This window comes from Cricetulus griseus, chromosome 3 (assembly GCF_003668045.3).
Source record: "Cricetulus griseus strain 17A/GY chromosome 3, alternate assembly CriGri-PICRH-1.0, whole genome shotgun sequence".
Taxonomy (NCBI): domain Eukaryota; kingdom Metazoa; phylum Chordata; class Mammalia; order Rodentia; family Cricetidae; genus Cricetulus; species Cricetulus griseus.
In genome coordinates this window covers 217,143,930-217,162,726 of record NC_048596.1, presented here as the reverse complement: position 1 = coordinate 217,162,726, position 18,797 = coordinate 217,143,930, and the positions used below count along the sequence as shown (strand labels likewise).

Below are 18,797 nucleotides of genomic sequence, written 5' to 3'. Positions count from 1 at the left end.
GAGGTCACTTTCATTTGGGGTATTTGTTATGAAAGTCAATCTGGATGTTTGTGTTCTGGACTTCTTTACAACATGATGGTAATTGGATTTTCTTATTCATTTATCTCTTTAGATTGTCTTTAGGGCAAAACGTGGTATCAGCTACATAGGAGATGTGGCAGTAGATGACATTTCCTTTCAAGACTGTGCCCCATTGCTTAACACAAACAGAAAGTGCACTGCCGATGAGTTCATGTGTGCAAACAAGCACTGCATTTTAAAGGACAAGCTGTGTGACTTTGTGAATGACTGTGCAGATAATTCAGATGAGTCCATGTTCATCTGTGGTAAGTGAAAGTGTTTTTCAGGGCCTTACCTGCTGTTCATGATTGAAACATAAAGTAAACCTCAGTGCAAATCAGTCATAGTGTTTTAACTATATAAGTGGTCTCCTTTCCCCTTCCCATAAGTTTTGAACACAACTTATGGGAAACTGATGAATGGATTATTTTTTGCATGAAGATATAAGGTAATTGGAGTTAAATTGGAAATTAGGTAGGGAAATAGTTATTTACCATATGAAACAGTTTGGTTGGAAAACAAGCTAAGCGCCCATCAAAGTCAATTTATGTGGATTGATAAGCATGTCCACTTTAATTTTAAAAGGCTGACATTTATTTACATGGCTAATCATGGATGATATGTTTATAAAAAGCAAAACAATGCTCTTAAAATCTGAAAATGTATTAAAATAACAAAGTGTTCTATCCTAATAGATGCAGATTAACTCTGTAGAGCTGTTGTTTGGGTTCAACTCATACTAGACAGTACCTATTAAAAAGCCCTTAGCTAAATGGGCTGCATGTACTCATTCAGGTAATCCTGCAACATCGTGTGGCACAAAAAGTTTGCTTCATTTCACTGTAAATGAGGTGAGTACGATCGTCAAAATGAAGGTTGATGGGTCATTCTACTGTTATCAGTTCTGAGCTGGAAGGCAATACTTAGGTATTGTTTACTTCTTGAAACTAAAGGTACTTTCAATAGCAACGTTAGTATGAGAACTGATACTTGCATAAAACTTTTAATGTTTAAATCCTTTATTTATTCATTTCTACTTGATCTTTATTGAAACCCTTAAAGGACAATGAAACAAATATTACTAGTGCTTATTATAGGTGAAGCTACCTACGAGACTAGTTTATGTTTCATCAAAATTAATACAACTGATACTAAGTTGGTACTGGTACCTGAGTGTAGGGAGACACTGTAGTCCCGCCTCCTAGTAGCCCGGACAGGTGTGCTGGGACACGCCCGTAAGGGCGTGGTGAGGGGAAGTCTAAGGTGACCCGGGAAGGGTTCTTAAGGGACCTCGCACAATGGAGATCCTCTTTTCCCTGCTCCCTTCTCCTCTCTCTGGCCTGGCTGCCTTTGGCTTGTGCTTGGCTGGTATATCTGAATAAAGAAAACCTTGGCCTTGCTGACTGCGGATCGATCACTAAACACCTGAGTACTTTGATTTATGATCCATTGTCTCTCTGCTAAAGTTACCAACCAAGAATATTAAAAACTGATTCTTTTGGAGAAGCTATTGAGCTGGGAGATTGCCTGGTTTATCAAGTGTATGCCATGCAAACATGAGGACCTGAGTTTGGATCCCCAGCATACATGTAAAATAACTGGAAAATAGCACAGGTCCAGTAACCAGTACTAGATGGTGGAGGCAAGTGGACCCTTGGAGCTCATTGCTCAGCCAGCCTAACCTGATAGTGAGCACCGGGCTCGATGAGATGAGAAACCCTCTATTGAAAAAATGTGGTAAAGAGTGATTGAGGAAGATGCCTAGCATTGACTTCCAGCCTCTCCACTCATGTACTCAGGCACACTTCTGCACATGTGTACACACCCACATGAACATGTACATACACTATGCTCATACATTTCTCTCTCTCTCCCTCTCTCTCTCTCTCTCCCTCTAATTATTGGTGTAGAATTTTTGTTTATGTTACATAGATATTTGCTACTTGAACATGTAAAAAGAAACATATATGTGTATAAACCAAACAAAACATTTGGGTAACCATAAATGCTGTGTTTATTAATATGTAACTATTAATATTTATATCTATCCTTGAATATACTGAATTTCAGTTAAATTTTGTATCAAATGATGATACATTTTCTTTAATTAGCATGAATAACATGCTAATTAATCAAATAATTATTTAAATAGTGCAGATATGTTTTTGAAAATGACTTGTAATATAGCCTTTGTCATTTTAAAAGATATAATTTTATGTATTTTCAGTATTCAAAAAATCAATTTACTACTGAATAAACTGTTCCTAATTGAATACATGCTATAATATTAATATTAATATTTTAGGATTTTGCTACTTATGAAATTCAATAATATGCTATACACATGTTGAAACTTTCTCTCTTGAATATTCTTTTATATGAAACATCCATGGAGGCGGGGAATCCTTTCTAAAGGTTTTCACTTCTCTCTTCTCATTTCTTCTCCCCTTTTCATCACCTGTATTTCCCTCTCTTCTTCCCTTCTTTCCCTTCTTCCCTCTTACACTCAGAACAGCTGAGATAACCTACACTAGATTTGTTGGCTCTCTTCAAATACAATTTCATGGAACCAAACTGTCCTCAGGGTTACTGTGTAGCTGAGGCTGACTTAGAACTTGTGATCCTCATTCTTTTACCTCTTAAGTGCTGAGATTATAGGCAAGATATATTTTGCCTGCTTTTCAGAATATGTTTTGGGGTGATCACTTTACTAAATGCCTTGATATTTTAGTAGTCCTGTGTATATCAGAACATAGAAGCATGTAAATTAAATTTATTGCAGAGACCACACAGGAAAAGGGAAATTGTTTTCAACTCCTTAGTACAAATGGCCAACAAAAAGTAAACATATTTGACCTGATTCTAATTACAGAATCCCTTTTTCTGTAGCTTTGCTTGCTTCTATTTTACAGTATAAACATTCTAATGTGTCCCCAGTCTACTGGTCTTAAATGTTATGTTTTAATTACAGAGTAGCTAGAACCTGCTGAAGGAATTATGAGTGCTGTTACTATCCCACACATGCTATAAACTTTGATGTTCTAATTAGATCAGGAAGAATAGGAAGAAACAATTTAAAAAAAATCACCATAGCAACTGACTTCAGAACTTTGGCTGACAGTCAGTTAAGGCTTTGGGCTTAAAAGTCTACCTTTTTATTGAGAATACTAAGTACACCATTAACATATATCACAGCTAAAACAAATTACAACTCGTGAAGCATCATTGTTTGTTAGAAGTGCACCATCTAAAAATAGCATAAAGAATGATGAAGTCAGTTTTGGGCATGCAAGAAGTCTGGTTTTGGAGTAGAAAATAACAATTATAATACAAACTTACCTGTTGCTTTAATTTGATGTAAATTAATATAAACTGTGAAATCACAACCTATTAGAAAATGAAAATCACTTGTTCCTTTAGCATTTGAATAACATCTCTAAAATGTTGGAAATAGTCCCCAACACTGATTTGTACATCTAAAATCTGCAAATGCTTAATTTAATACAATTGCTAGAAAGGGTCTAAGGAAAATAACTATAATTTTGGTTCCTTATAATTTATTGCATTTCATCAATCATTTCAGAGGACTGCTGAGAGTGTTACTTCAAATTTGCTGTGCAGTTCAGGCTGTCACCAAACTCAGGTTCCTTATACCTAAAACACCACAAAAGTGCTGGGATTTTAGGCATGAAACACTAGACTTTCTCTTAATATGTTAATTGAAAATTTACTAATGGTATAGAACAAATAGTATAGAAGGCACTATCAAAATACTTGAATTCTGCCATGTTGTAAGTAAATGAGTAACACAACTGAATAGCTTCATTTTTAACAGGCAGAGAATATGCATACAAAGATAATGAAAATTGTATGTTTGAACATTAAGCTAATTTCAAAACCTTAGTTACATTAAAAAGATATTAATATGTGCTTGGAAATAGGGTGGACTCAACTAGATGACAGGAAAATTCCCACTGGATAGAATTTGAAAGATACTTTAATAACCCATGTCCTTGCCACAGAAACACAATAAAATTAGAAAATGTTTTCAGCCAAAGGGTCATAAAACCTTTCATAACAAGACTCATGGGCCTTGTTAAGGTAATACTCAGGTAATTTGAAAATATTAGTAGAAATTTTTATAACAGTTTAAATATCAAGAAAAATTGTGAAAATTGGAGTGTAAAACAAGTTTATCAATGTTTATGAGTCAGTTATATGCAAGGCAACATATGAATTCTGTAAGGATACCCAAAAAATTAAAAAAAAAATTTTCTTGTAGGCATATACCACATACTTCTGTTAAATAGAAAATGTTTTCTCTGTGTAGTCACATAGATGCACAGGACACATCAGTAACACAAATGCATACACAAGTAGGAGTTATGTCTGTAAATAGTGTGGCACAGATAAGCATATGTGAGAAGAGTTATAAGCAAATCTTGAAGCAGTGGATTGACTTGTTTTCATTTAATATATGTCTGTGTTCAAGTGGAATCTCACTGTGGTTTGAATTAGATTTCCTAAATAAATAATGATGCTGTGCATCTTTAAAAAACTACAATGAAGTCCTTCACCCATAAAATAATTTTATTGTATTTATTTATTTATTGGTTTTCTGTATGTATGTGCATGCATGTGTTTAGGCACATACACATGAGTCATGGTGTATATGTAACAATCAGAGGATTGTCACATCTTACAGGATTCAGGTCTCTCCTTTCACTATGTGCGTGGGTTCTGAACATTGAACTCCAGTTGTTAGATTTGGCAGAAAATTCCTTAGCCATCCTTAAGGCTTGCTTTTCTCAATTTTATAAAATATAATTATTTATATTTTACCGAGTCATAGGAGTTAGCATGTATTCCTCACCCGCCCTCAATCCATCCACAAAATCTCTTCTAGTTCCTCTTTCCAGGGAGAATGGAGTGTCCCCCTTGGGCCCTTCCTATTAACCAGCCTATCTGGGTCTATGGATTGTAGCATGTTATCCTTTTCTTTACATGTACATACAATGTTTATTTTTCTAGGTCTGAGATACCTGACTCAGGATGATATTTTCTAGTTCCATAATTTGCCTTGGAATTTCATGATGTTATTGTTTTTAAGAGCTGAGCAATAGTCCACTGTGTAAATGTACCACATTTTTTTTTAAAAATACAGTTTTCAGTTGAATGAAATCTAGGTTATTTCTAGGTTCTAATAGCTATTACTATTAAAGCTGCTATGAACATAATTGAGCAAGTGTCCTTGTGGTATGATTCAACTTCCTTTGGGTATATGTCCAAGAGTGCTGATGTGAGATTATCTATTGCCTGTGTTTATGTGTGTGTAGCTGTCTTCCTTGGATTGGAGTTTTCCGTCTATAGAGTTGGATTTGTGGATAGATATTATTTAAATTTGATTTTATCATGAAATATCTTGTTTTTGCCACCTATGGAGGTTTAAAGTTTTGCTGGGTATTAGATCGGGCTGGCATACAAGAGTCTACAAGACATCTCTCCAGGCCCTCTGGCTTTTAGAGTCCCACTTGAGAGGTGGGATGTAATACTTATGGGTCTACCTTTATATGTTACTTGGTCTTTTTCTCTTTCAGATTTTACTAGTTTTTCTTTCTTCTGCATATTTAACATTTTCGTACATGATGCAGGGATTTTCTTTTCCAATACAATCAGTTTGGTGTTCTGTAAGCTTCTTATACCTTCATAGGCATGTCCTTCTTTAGGTTAGGAGTATTTTCTTCTATGATTTTAAAAAAATTCATATATTTTGTGTTTCTGAGATAGGATTCTTCTCTTTCTATTCCTATTATTCTTAGGTTTAGTCTTTTCATGGTATCCCAGATTTCCTGGATGTTTTGTTAGAGTTTTTTTCTTTTTTTTCTTTTTTTAGATTTAACATTTTTTGATCAATGAATCTATGTCTTCTATTGTATTTTCATTGTCTCAGATTCTCTCTTCCATCTCTTAAATTGTGTTGGTGGTGCTTACATTTGTAGCTCCTATTCACTTACCCAGATTTTCCGTTTCCTGAATTCTCTCAGTTTGTGTTTTCTTTATTGTTTCTATTTCAATATTCATGTCTTGAATAGTTTCCTTCAACTGTTTTTTCTTAGCTTTCTTGGCATTCATTAAGGGATTTGTTGATTCCTTCCAATTTTTTTGGTTGTCTTTTCCTATATTTTAAGGGAGTTTTTCCATTTCCTTTTTAAGAACTTCTACAATCACGATAAAGTTGGTTTAAGAGTGTTTCCTGTTGCTTCTGTTGATTTGGAATATTCAGGTCTTGCTGTTGGGATGGCTAGGCTCTGGTAGTATTTCCCTGGCTGTGGTTGTTTATGTTCTCATACTTACATTCAGGCATCTGGATTTGGAGTGACTTCATGTCTAGGTAACAATTTTTGGTTTTGTCTTTGTTGGATTGGTGTTTTCTTCCTCAGTTTCTGTTTTCTCTCTGATCTTCTGGATCCAGTGGCCTGTGGTTAAGTGAGGATATGAGCCTGAGTTTAGTAGCTGGACTACTGATGGCTTGGATGTCCTCTCTTCTGCATGGGGCTGATGCCCAAGTTTGGGGCTGAAGTTCTGGCTATATATGTGTGTGGCCTCAGATCTGGCTGTGGATCCTCAGGAGTTCAGATATTGGCCTGGCTTCTGGTGGGGTGGGGGCTTCTGCCTGTTTTCAGTAGTTGGCTTGATCCCTGTCAGGATGCTGGTCTGTCCTCTAGGGATCAGGATTCTGGCCTTGCCTCTCTCTGATAGGGTTCAAGGTTGCTACCAGAGGTGTGGACTGGGATGTGGTGATGAGGAGAGGATGGGCATTTGGAGTTATGCTGTGTGAGTGCAGGTGGGCAGTGAGTGGTGGGCAGTCTTACCTGGGGTTCACAATGTTGCCCTGGCCTCTTGGGGGATGGGGTTTCTGCTAGAGGTGTGGGCTGAGCTATTTGCTTCTTTTTTCTTTTAAAGCTAAAGTATGCTGTGTTGATGAGTTGGTGACCATTCTTCACAACAAAGCTTGAAGTCACTGACCCTGGTTCTCCTTTACTGGGCCTTTCTCCTTCTTTGTGTAAACTTATTATCAGGTTGTTAGCAGCCATGAGACATTTCATTGGGGATTTCATTAAATGTAAAGATAAAACTGGTTATTTTAGTATTTAGTATTCTTTTATCTATGATTATGGAAATTAACCCTCTGTGTTTAGTTATTGTTTCTGTCACACATTTTTGTAGTTTTCTTCCTATAACTCTAGTATACATTTTGCTCCACTCACACAATAGTATTTTATTATATTATTATTTTCAAACTCTATTGGGTTCTTGTTAATGTTTAGAAGAGCAAATAACTCACTTATATTATCTGAATCTCACCACCTTGTTATAATTGCTTATTAATTCCATGAATCTATTGATGGTGATTTTTTAGTTTTTTTTTTTTACATAGTCTGTCATATGTCACAAAGGCAATTTTATTTGTTTCTTTGCTTTTGCTTCCTTTTCTAGTTTCATTGCCCTATTACATCCTGTCTAACATTCAAAGGGAATGAGGGTGTTTTTGTTTCTGATGTCAGTAATAGAACATACAGTTTTTTCCTCATCAAATATACTGTCTGTTGATGCAGTTTATTATAAAGATGAGGACATTTCCATTTATGTCTAGTTTGCTGAGAGTTTTTGGAAGGACTTTGACAAATGCTTTTTCTCTATATGTTGATATTAAAATATTTTCCTCTTCAGTCTGTTGTGATGAATTGTCTTGCATGGTTGTCGAGTGCTGAATGTGGCTTACAAACACATAAGTGTTGTCGTATGGTCACGATGAACAATTATTTTTTACACAGTGTTGTATTAGACACATTAATAATTATATTGAGGGTGTTTGCATCTTTGCTGTAAAAGAAATTATGGAGAATCTTCCTAATTTTTTAAGGTTTTTTCCTCTTAGTATTTTCTTGCTAAGTAAACTTTGGCCTACTTATCAAATTTGATGGAATTGATTATAACATTCTTTCCTAAAACTGACAGATATGGAGAGAGTTCAGGACTGCTCCGTATCTTTCTGATCTTTTTTGGAGCAGAAGCTCCCTGAGGCATAACCTACAACAAAATAGACAGGCCAAAATAAATAGGAAAACGGGAGCCAAAATTCACTAAGTGCTTGTTTATTAGCAATATGGATTCATTTGTTATTTTCATAAATGTTTCAAAAGAGAATATTTATACATTTCTGCATTATGTAACAGGTTTGTTCTGTTTACTTGAGATAATGCACTGTGATATAGACATGAGTTTTCTATTCTTACAGAATTTAAATTGTGAATGGTTGTTTTAGTAGTGAGAAATGCAAACAAATAAAATGAGTAAAATAACAGTATTTAGAAAACAAAAAAGTAATTGCACTGCCACATATGCATTTAGGTTAAAGTTCTGGTGCTTTTGTAATATGGAAAATTAGGATGTAAATGTTTAGAGTAGTGGAACATGGCACTAAATGTGGTATTCATGATAGTTTTTATTGAGAAATTATGTTTAAATTAAAATGGGAAGCATTGTTGGTTCAAGCGAGGTGATATGTAGTATGTTTGAAAACAATAATTAAAATAGCCATTTTTATACTGTTACCTGTCAGCAATCATATAATTTTACATATTTATTTATTATTGTGTGTATTCATCTATGTGTGCAAAGCATATATGAGTGCACACATGTATGTTGCAAAGTACACATGGAAGTTTGAGGGCAGCTTGATGGAGTTTGTTCTTTTGTTTCACCTTTCAGGTGCAATGAATCAAACTCACACAGGTCGCCAAGATTGGTAGCAAGCATCATTACCAGCTGAATTATCACACTGCCTTCCTGTGTATTTATTAAGGTCTTAAGAATTTATTTAAGTATAGGATATGGATAAATAATGATGCAGAACAAATTAGATGCTGCCACTGGCCCAGGTGCTTTCATCCAGACATTCTGCCCAAGGGTGAAAAGCACCAATCACAGGCTGCCTCACTGCCACCGGCTCTGTCCAAACACTTAAGTGACCATGATGGAGAGAGGAGAGAGAGAGAGAGAGAGAGAGAGAGAGAGAGAGGTACCCTCTCCCTCACACCTCACATAAGTTGTCACATAGGCAGACAAGACCACACGTTAGGGCTTGATACCCCCAAAATCATTGGGTAGAGTGAATATTTTTTACCCAAATATGCTGTTACATTTTTTTCTAGCAAAGGATGATTTTACTAGAAAAGACTTTAACCTCAATGTAAATCATTATAATAGTCATAGTTTTTCATTTATTTTTGAATAGGGTGATAATTTGTAGTGTAAAGAAAAGTACATATGTTTAAATATTTTGCCTAACTATGTTTAATTTGATGGCCAAGCATTATTCATATTATTACATATTGTTTCAAGTATTGCAGCACAAGGACAATTTCACCAGATAGTTATCATTTATGAATTTATTGGTCTGTTGGGTAGTTTTTATCTTGACTCTCATTCATGAATTAGAATTCTCTAATTTTCTAGTGAGAGCATCAACTGGGGGTTGGGGAGTAGGAGATTGAGTTCAATGATACGTCTACTTTTTAAATTTTTTCTGTATAGTATTTTGCCTGTAAGTGTGTCTGTGTACCACCTGTATATCTGGTGCCCACCAAGATGTCAGATCTCATTTCCTGGATCTGGAGTTACAGATGATTGAGAGCTACTATGCAGTTCTGGGAATTGAACCCATGTTCTCTGGAAGAGTAGCCAGTTCTCTCAGCTTGAGTCATCTTTCTAGCCCCCTTTTATATTTATTGTTAATCAGAGTAGATTATATCCATTTCTGCATAACTCCTTTCTTACATCCAGGTCCATGCTCCATCTGAAACACTGCATTGAAATTTGTGTCATTTGTGGCAAAATTGAATATGACACTCCTGAGTGCCCCCTGTGAATTTCTTTGTGCACTAGACTGGGTACTGAAAATCTTGATACTTGTAAGATACTCCTAAATGTATACTGGACCTGTGCCCCCACAAATCACTGTAAATTGAAAATATAATTAAGCAAAGTATACTTAATATGTCTTATATATGAGCCACCTTAACTTAGTAGTGCAGTGTGCTGCACTATAGAATATTAGCTTTGTGCCCTAGAAATTGAATGGATGACTTGGAGCAGTCCAACATCATAAGAGAGACTCTTAAAGCATATTTATAGTCCAGTATGATCTAAATTCAGTGCCTTAAATTTGATTCTTACTCAATATGTATCTTTTTGCATGTTACAAAATCAAAAAACTAAACCAAAACACCAAATGTTAGAAACCTGATGTTTCACTCAGTCAAAATTCATGTAAAAGACTAAGCAAATAATGTGTAATTAACATACCTGACATACTAGTACCAAGCTTCTTTTGCCTTTATTTGCATGCTATACACTGATGACTCCAATATACCTGGCCTTGGTAGTCAAAGAAAAGAAGATATGGCATGAATGATTTTGGAGGTGCTTGTGTAGTAAAGGAAGGGGATGCATTGGTATCCACATGCCAAGAAGGGGGGCAGTTACAGTTAAGTGCAAATTATGTCTGGAGAGAAGAAAGGGAAACAATTAAGTCATGTTGAAACACTAATCCCAACATTGGCTTGTATAAAGGTAATATATCACCCTAAAAACACTGGCGTGTTTTCAGAAACTTTATTAATCATGAACTTGGAATTTTTTACGTTCTTTGGGAGATTATGTTAGAAAGTAGGTCAGGTATCATGATGTTAATAAGCTAGGTTTCCTGTGAAGGATCAGCTACCCTAAGCCTTAGGAAGTCATTATTGAAGGCTGCTGGTGAGTGGCTTGCAGCTTAGAAACCTTTCACTGTCTATTCAGAATTATCGGCACTGATACCTGCTCTTCCTTATGCACTATTTTGTGTAATGCATTAGAGTAGTATTGTCCAAATTTTGCATTCAGACAGTCAATAGAGAAGAGAAATTTATGTATGAGGTGTTTTTATTCATCATTCAAACGCTTTGTATTTGTAAAATTCATTTTAAGTTTTCAAAAGATTGACATTATCAGGGGAAGTTTTTCAAAATACTATGTCCTAAAATATTTTCATATGCAAACAAATAAACCTTGTGTAGAGATATATTTTGTTTCATCTTTTTGGGGGGGTGGCTTTCAAGACAGGCTTTCTCTGTGGCTTTGGAGGTTGACCTGGAACTAGCTCTTGTAGACCAGGCTGGCCTCAAACTCACAGAGATCCACCTGCCTCTGCTTCCCGTGTGCTGGAATTAAAGGCATGCACCACCTACAACCGGCATGTAGAGATATTTTTAAAGACTTATTTTATCTGTTATGAGTGCTTTGCATATCTATAAGTGTATCACCTGTTTGTGTTGCCCACGAAGGTCAGGAGGCAGCATTGGATCCCCTGGAAGTTCAATTGTAAATGTTTGCAAATCACTTTGTGGATATAGGGAACAGAATTCAGGTCCTCTGCCAGAGGAGACTATGCTCCAAAACACTAAACTATTTCCCTAATCCCAGAACCTACTTTTAAAGCACTGTTAGCAAAATTATTAAGTTTTTCATGTTATTATTATTGTTTGATGAAAATGATAAGGAAATAAAAAACTACAAATGTAATGATTATATCACAAATTCTTACCAAGATCACTCTGCAATAATTATAAAATTATATCAATTTGTTTTTAATTTTGAGATAATGTGAATTTACTGGGATCTATTCTTGATAGCACAGAAGTCATTATGTCCTTCATGTAGTTCTCGCATTGGTAACAGAACACAACTGTAGTACAGTGTCAACTAACACAGTGATTATGGCTTAACACGTGTGTTTAGCTTTCTTGTATCTTATTATATGTGTTAATTTTTAATCATTACCACCGCTGGTAGTTTCTATCTTTTCAAATATGTCTGCTGGTCTATCCTATACAGTTATGCTTATTCCCACCATTCTTAGCTTTGGAAAACTATGAGTTATATTTTGTTTTCTAGTTTTATATTTTATCACTTTTAGAAAAAAATGTAGATGGCCTCCTCAGGCTGTCTCTTTTCATTCCAAGATAATAACATTGAGATACACTGACATAGTTTTTATAAATATATTTTAAAATGCTTCTTCATTATTTTTCTCTTTTCTTTTCTTTTTCCCCCAGGTCCCTCTCCTTTCCCTCCTTCCTTGCCCCCCCCTCCCCCCGCCAACTAACACCCTACCTATCCCATACCCTTTCTGCTCCCAAGGGAGAGTGAGGCCTTCCATAGGGGATCTTTAAAGTGTATCATATTCTTTGGGATAGGGCCTAGTCCAACATCCTTGTGTCTAGGCTCAGGGAGTATTGCTCCATGTGGAATGGGCTCCCAAAGTCCATTCCTATGCTAGAGATAAGTACTGATCAAGAGACCCCATAGATTTCCAAGGTCTTCTCACTGACACCCACATTTAGGGGGTCTGGATCAGTCCCATGCTGGTTTCCCAGCTATCAGTCTGGGGACCAAGAGCTCTCCCTTGTTCAGGTCAGCTGTTTCTGTGGGTTTCACCAGCCTGGTATGAACCCCTTTTCTTATCACTCCTCCTTCTCTGCAACTGGATTCCAGTTCAGTTCAGTGTTTAGCTGTGGGTGTCTGCTTCTACTTCCACCAGCTGCTGGATGAAGGCTATAGGATGGCATATAAATTAGTCATCAATCTCATTATCAGGGGAGGGCATTTAAGGTAGCCTCTCCTCTGTTGCTTAGATTGTTAACTGGTGTCATCTTTGTAGCTCTTCAGACATTTCCCTAGTGTATGATTTCTCTTTAAACCTATAATGTCTCCCTCTATTATAGTATCTCTTATCTTGCGCTCTTCTGTTCTTCCCCCAAATCAACCTCCTGCCCCATCATGTCTTGCTCACCCCTCCTCTTCTCCTCTTCTCATTCTCCTAGCTCCATCTCCCCTCCCCTCATGCTCCCAATTTACTCAAAAGATCTTGTCCCTTTCCCCTTCTCCAGGGGACCATTTATGTCTCTCTTAGGGTCCTGTTTGTTTACCAGACTCTCCAGCAGCATGGAGAATCCTTTCCTGGCTGGCAATCCTTTACTCTATGTCTAAAATCCACATATGAGTGAGTACATACCATGCCTGTCTTTTTGTGACTGGATTACCTCTCTCAGAATGGTTTCTTCTAGTTCCATCCATTTGCCTATGAATTTCAAGATTCCATTGCTTTTTTTTCCCCACTGAGTAGTAAGTACTCCATTATGTAAATGTACCACATTTTCTCTCTCCAACTGGAAGGATCTCCCATGTTCTTGGATAGGTAGGATTAACATAGTAAAAATGACAATCTTGCCAAAACAATCTAAAGATTCAATCCCCATTAAATCCCAGCACAATTCTTCACAAAATTTGAACAAACATTTCTCAACATTATATAGAAAAACAAAAGACCCAGAATATCCAAAACAATCCTGCACAATAAAAGAACACCCAGAAGCCTCACCATCCCTGATTTCAAACTCTATTATAGACCTATAGTCCTTAAAACAGCTTGGTATTGGCACAAACATAGACAGGTAGACCAATGGAATTGAGTTGAAAACCCTGATATTAAACTGCACACCTTTGAACACCTGATTTTTGACAAAGAAGCCAAAGCTACACAATGGAATAAAAAAGCATCTTCAACAAATGGTGCTGGCATAACTGGATGCTGGCATGTAGAAGACTGCAGATAGATCCATGTCTATAGCCATGCACAAAACTTAAGTCCAAGTGAATCAAAGACCCCCAACATAAACCTAACCACACTGAACTTATTACAAGAGAAAGTAGGAAATACCCTTGAACAAATTAGTACAGAAGACTGCTTCCTGAAGATAACACCAGTATCACAGACACTGAGATCAACAATTAATAAATGGGACCTCCTGAAACTGAGAAGCTTCTGTAAGGCAAAAGACACAGTCAACAAGACAAAGGGGCAGCCCATGCATTGGGAAAAGATATTCACCAACCCCACATGTGATAGAGGGATGATCTCCAAAATATACAAAGAACTCAAGAAGCTAGTCTCCAAAACACCAAATAATCCAATTAAAATGTGGGGTACAGAACGAAATAAACAATTCTCAATAGAGGAATCTAAAATGGCTGAAAGACACATAAGAAAGTGTTCAACATCCGTAGCCATCAGGGAAATGCAAATCAACACAACTCTGAGATACCATCTTATAACTGTCAGAATGCCTAAAATCAAAAACACCACTGACAGCTTATGCTGGAGAGGATATGGAGGAATGGGAACACTTCTCCACCACTGGTTTGAGTGCCAACTTATACAGCCACTTTGGAAATCAGTATGGCAATTCCTCAGAAAAAATGGGAATCAGTCTGCCACAAGATCCAGCAATTCCACTCTTGTGCATATACCAAAAAGAAGCACAATCCTACAACAAGGACATCTGTTCAATGATGTTCATCTCAGCATTATTTGTAATAGCCAGAACCTGGAAACAATCTTTTTGTCTTTTCTAAGTAATATTTCTACAAGACAACTTTTTAAAGACTGATTTATTCATTATTGATATATTTGTGAAAAGTCTTTACCCTCAAGACCCTGGTCATGTTTTAATTCCTCGCACAGAGATTTGGGCATCAAATAATTTTATGTTTATGAAGTCCAATGTATTAATGTTTCCTTTTCAGGATCATGGTTTTACCTAGGAAAATTTTGGAAGAAGTCCTAGCCTCTAAAATTGTCTTCTGTTCTTTTAAAAGTTTCATCATATATATTTTATATTTAAGTTGATGACCCATTTTGTTTATTTTTGTAAAATGTATAAAGTTGAAGTTAATATCCCTCATTTTCCTCTAAATACCCATTACTCTTGCAGTATCAAAACTGCCCTCCATTTAATTGCTTTTCTCATTATTACTTTGCCATTTACATCCATGTCAAAAATAATTGATTGTAATGGCTAGAGCTACATTGAGTAATGCACCTGGTCTGTTTATTTCTACATGTTCTTAAATTAAGTATTTTGTACACAACAAGGTACTATGGGAATGCAATGGTATATGGAAAGCATAAACCTAGAAGGAATTGAGTCACTGGGTGATATTCCCTAGAACACTGCAAAATGTTCTCTCCCTTTTCCTCTTTCTCCCCTGGCTGCTTCCTGATTATCATTAATTACATGGCTTTCTCTGCCATGTACTCCCATCATGATGGGCTTCATCACTAAAGGTGGGCTAAATGCAGCCCAGCCAACTGAGAATGGACTCCTACCTTCAGATCTGGGTGACAGAATAAACCACCCAGTTTTAAGAGCTGCTCTATATTAGATTGGTGACAGTCATGTAAATCTGACTATCACAAGGTATCTATCTTTGTACTAGCCTAATACAATCTTCGTAATTGAATCTATAGGAGAATTGAAAACTGTATAGTGACACTTCCTAATTTGCTATGCTTTAAAACTATGTAATGGTATCCTTTACTTTAATACATATTTTATTATTACACTACCCCATCTTTAAATTTATAGTTTAGAGTGTTACAATTTATATAAAAATATTAATTTGTTCAGAATTATATTAAATAAGGGAAAGGATCTGGAAGAGTTATTTCTCCCATGTGTTTTATCTTCTGATTCATTAGCATAGTTCTCTCCATTACTTTAATCTTTGACTCCTGTCATCAGTGATTACTAGTTTCAGCATACAAATCTTATCAGTATTTAATAGATTTATACCTACTACTTTCACTTTTGAAAGATTATAAGTGGTATACAATATTTCATGTTCATTGCCAGGTATCATAATATGAAATTAATTTTATATGTTGGTCTTATGTGTTATTTTCTTTCAATGCATGTAATTTCTGAGTTTCTAGAATGTATGCATTCTAGAGTTTCTGTGTAGATAATTATGTCATCTGAACACAGGGGCATTTGTCTTTCCTTACAATCTGTCTGAACTGAATATTTTCTAGAAATATCCAGTAAGACTAATTGAGCCTTGAAAATTCATTTTTAGAAAAGGTTTATTATTAGTTGCATTTTTTAATAGTCACAAAAATCAAAATATCTGTGTTTTTTTAATGTATACCTGTGTGCTTCTCAAGTAACTGGCCTATTCTATATTTATGTATGTTCTTAGAATCTACCTACAGTAATTTTGATAGCCATACTTCTTGAATACTCTGTTTTAGTTCTGCTGAGGACTTCTGTTTCTTCTTTTTTTCTTATCAATTTTTTAAATACATAAAACCAATTAATTAAATAATGAAAACATGAAGACATAGTACAAAGACTATTAATTTTTATATGTTAGAGATTTGTAAAATTAAGATTATCAAATTATGAAGAATTATAGAATCGTGTCTTTTATAAGTAACTTTCTTTTTTCTCCATTTTTTATTTAAATTAGAAACAAAATTGTTTTATATGTCAATTCCAGTTCTCTCTCTCCCCTCCTCCCCTGACCCCCACTAATGCCCTACCTATCTCATACAATTTCTGCTCCCCAGGGAGATTGAGGTCTTCCATGGGGGGGAGTCTTAGGAGTCTGTCATATACTTTGGGATAGGGCCTAGGCCCACCCCTATGTGTCTAGGCTGAGGGAATATACCTCTATGTGAAATGGGCTCCCAAAGTTCATTCCTATGCTAGGGATAAGTACTGAGCTACTACAAGAGGCCCCATATATTTCTGAGGCCTCCTCACTGACACCCAAATTCATGGGTTCTGGATCAGTTCCATGCTGGTTTCGCAGTGATCAGTCTGGGGGCCAAGAGCTACCACTTGTTCAGGTCAGCTGTTTCTGTGGGTTTCACCAGCCTGGTCTTGTCCACTTTGCTCATAACTCCTCCTCTGCAACTGGATTCCAGTTCATTTCAGTGTTTAGCTGTGCGTATCTGCTTTTACTTCCACCAGCTCCTGGATGAAGGCTCTAGGATGGCATATAAATTAGTCATCAATCTGAATATCAGGGAAAGGAATTTAAGTTAGCCTCTCCACTGTTGCTTAGATGCTTAGTTGGTGTCATTTCCCTAGTGCCTGATTTCTTTTTAAATCTATACTGGCTCCCTCTCTGATGGTATCTCTTATTTTGCTCTCCTCTGCTTTCCCCCACACACAACCTTCCTGCTCCTTTAGGTCATCTCACTCCTCCTCTTCTCTCCTTCTCATTCTCCTAGCTCCCTCTCCCCCCATGATCCCAATTTGATCAGGAGTTCTTGTCCCTTTCCCCTTCTCTGGGGGACCATGTATGTCTCTCTTAGAGTCCTCCTTGTTGCCTAACTTCTTTACTGGTATGGATTGTAGGCTGGTAATCCTTTGCTCTATGTGTAGAATCCATATATGAGTGAGTAAATACCCTGTTTGTCTTTTTGTGACTGGGTTACCACATCCCCCCACCCCCACTGAGTAGTACTCCATCATGTAAATGTAAATGTATCACATTTTTTTGTATCCATTCTTCAGTTGAGGGGCATCTAGGTTGCTTCCAGGTAAAAGTTACTTCAAGCCCTTTAAAACTGAAAGTGACATGAAGATTATTCTGAAGGATTTATTTTTACTCTATGATAATCAAACTTACTTTTAAAATTTTCCATTGTAACACTTACTCCATTCTATTAAAATGTAAGAACATCTCTAGGACAAGAATATGGATCACCAAGCCTCAGGATTCCAAATTGTCTTTATATATATATTGACAAATAATGTCCACCCAATAAAGAGATCATTTCTATAACTTCTGTGACTTGGGAGACAGTGTGGAAGATCAATTAAGTCCCACTTGAATGCTTTTCTAGAGAAAGCACACAGTCTTACATTAAATGTTTCCTTGTCTTTCATGTACCCTTGTTATAATAATATTTTCTAATGCTAAATTAATGTTTTGGTATTTTTCTACTATGGTCCTTTGATAGTAATATTTCTTGAATGTTCTACTTCTTAATAATAAAACCTAAATTTTAGAAAATTGGTAAAGTTGAGCTTACTTGTCTTTAGTACCTTTTATCATATTCTGAATACATCACTTAAGGTATCTTTGAATGCTTTGATTGTATCTTACACATATCACCATAATCCTCTATAATTCCTTATTTCTCCCATTGGTTGTTTTGAACTTTTAAAAATTTCATTAACTATCTAAGAAATACTGAAGTATTTTAGTAATAATAATGCCACCACGATGATCTTGGTAATTCTTGACTATCTAGAAAATTCAAACAGCCTCAGAATTTTAACAATTTGTATGACTTCAATTGCATTGTCTTGTTTGTGTCTAAGAAGAAGTATGAGGTGGTATATAAAAAAATAGAAGATATTAATTCCAGATGGTGGGAATTACAGAGTGACTTGAACAGATGCAAAAGTGAAGGAGATTATTGTGAATTGATGTAGTTACGCTGAGACATTCTATTTTAGAGTACCATACAGACAGATATAAATCAAATGAGACAAACAGGTAATGTGAACCAATGCAAAGAAATGGATGCTTTAAAAGCCACTTAGACAATATAAGCAGAAGAGAAGTGCCATCAAATTTGAGTTTTAGAGACAGTACCCAGACAGTATATGATGGGGACAACTTTAGAAATAGAGGGTCACAGAAAGGCATCTGGATATTCTATTAAGGAGACCACTGTGTTAAGTACTTTCAATGAAAGTAAAGTTCATTTACATTGGGAGGAGGACCTAATAGATCTGAGAATTACTTAACTGCAGGGAATATGTGGCTTCAGT

General features: G+C 36.0%; 1 protein-coding gene across 1 annotated transcript in view; it reads left to right on the top strand.

Moving 5' to 3' along the window:
• Malrd1 (MAM and LDL receptor class A domain containing 1) overlaps positions 1-18,797 on the top strand; it is a 608,177-nt gene that overhangs the window by 256,151 nt on the left and 333,229 nt on the right. Inside the window, exon 23 of the mRNA XM_035442808.1 lies at positions 113-326. Coding sequence (XP_035298699.1) covers positions 113-326 — 214 coding nt within the window. The remainder of the gene's footprint in view (positions 1-112; positions 327-18,797) is intronic.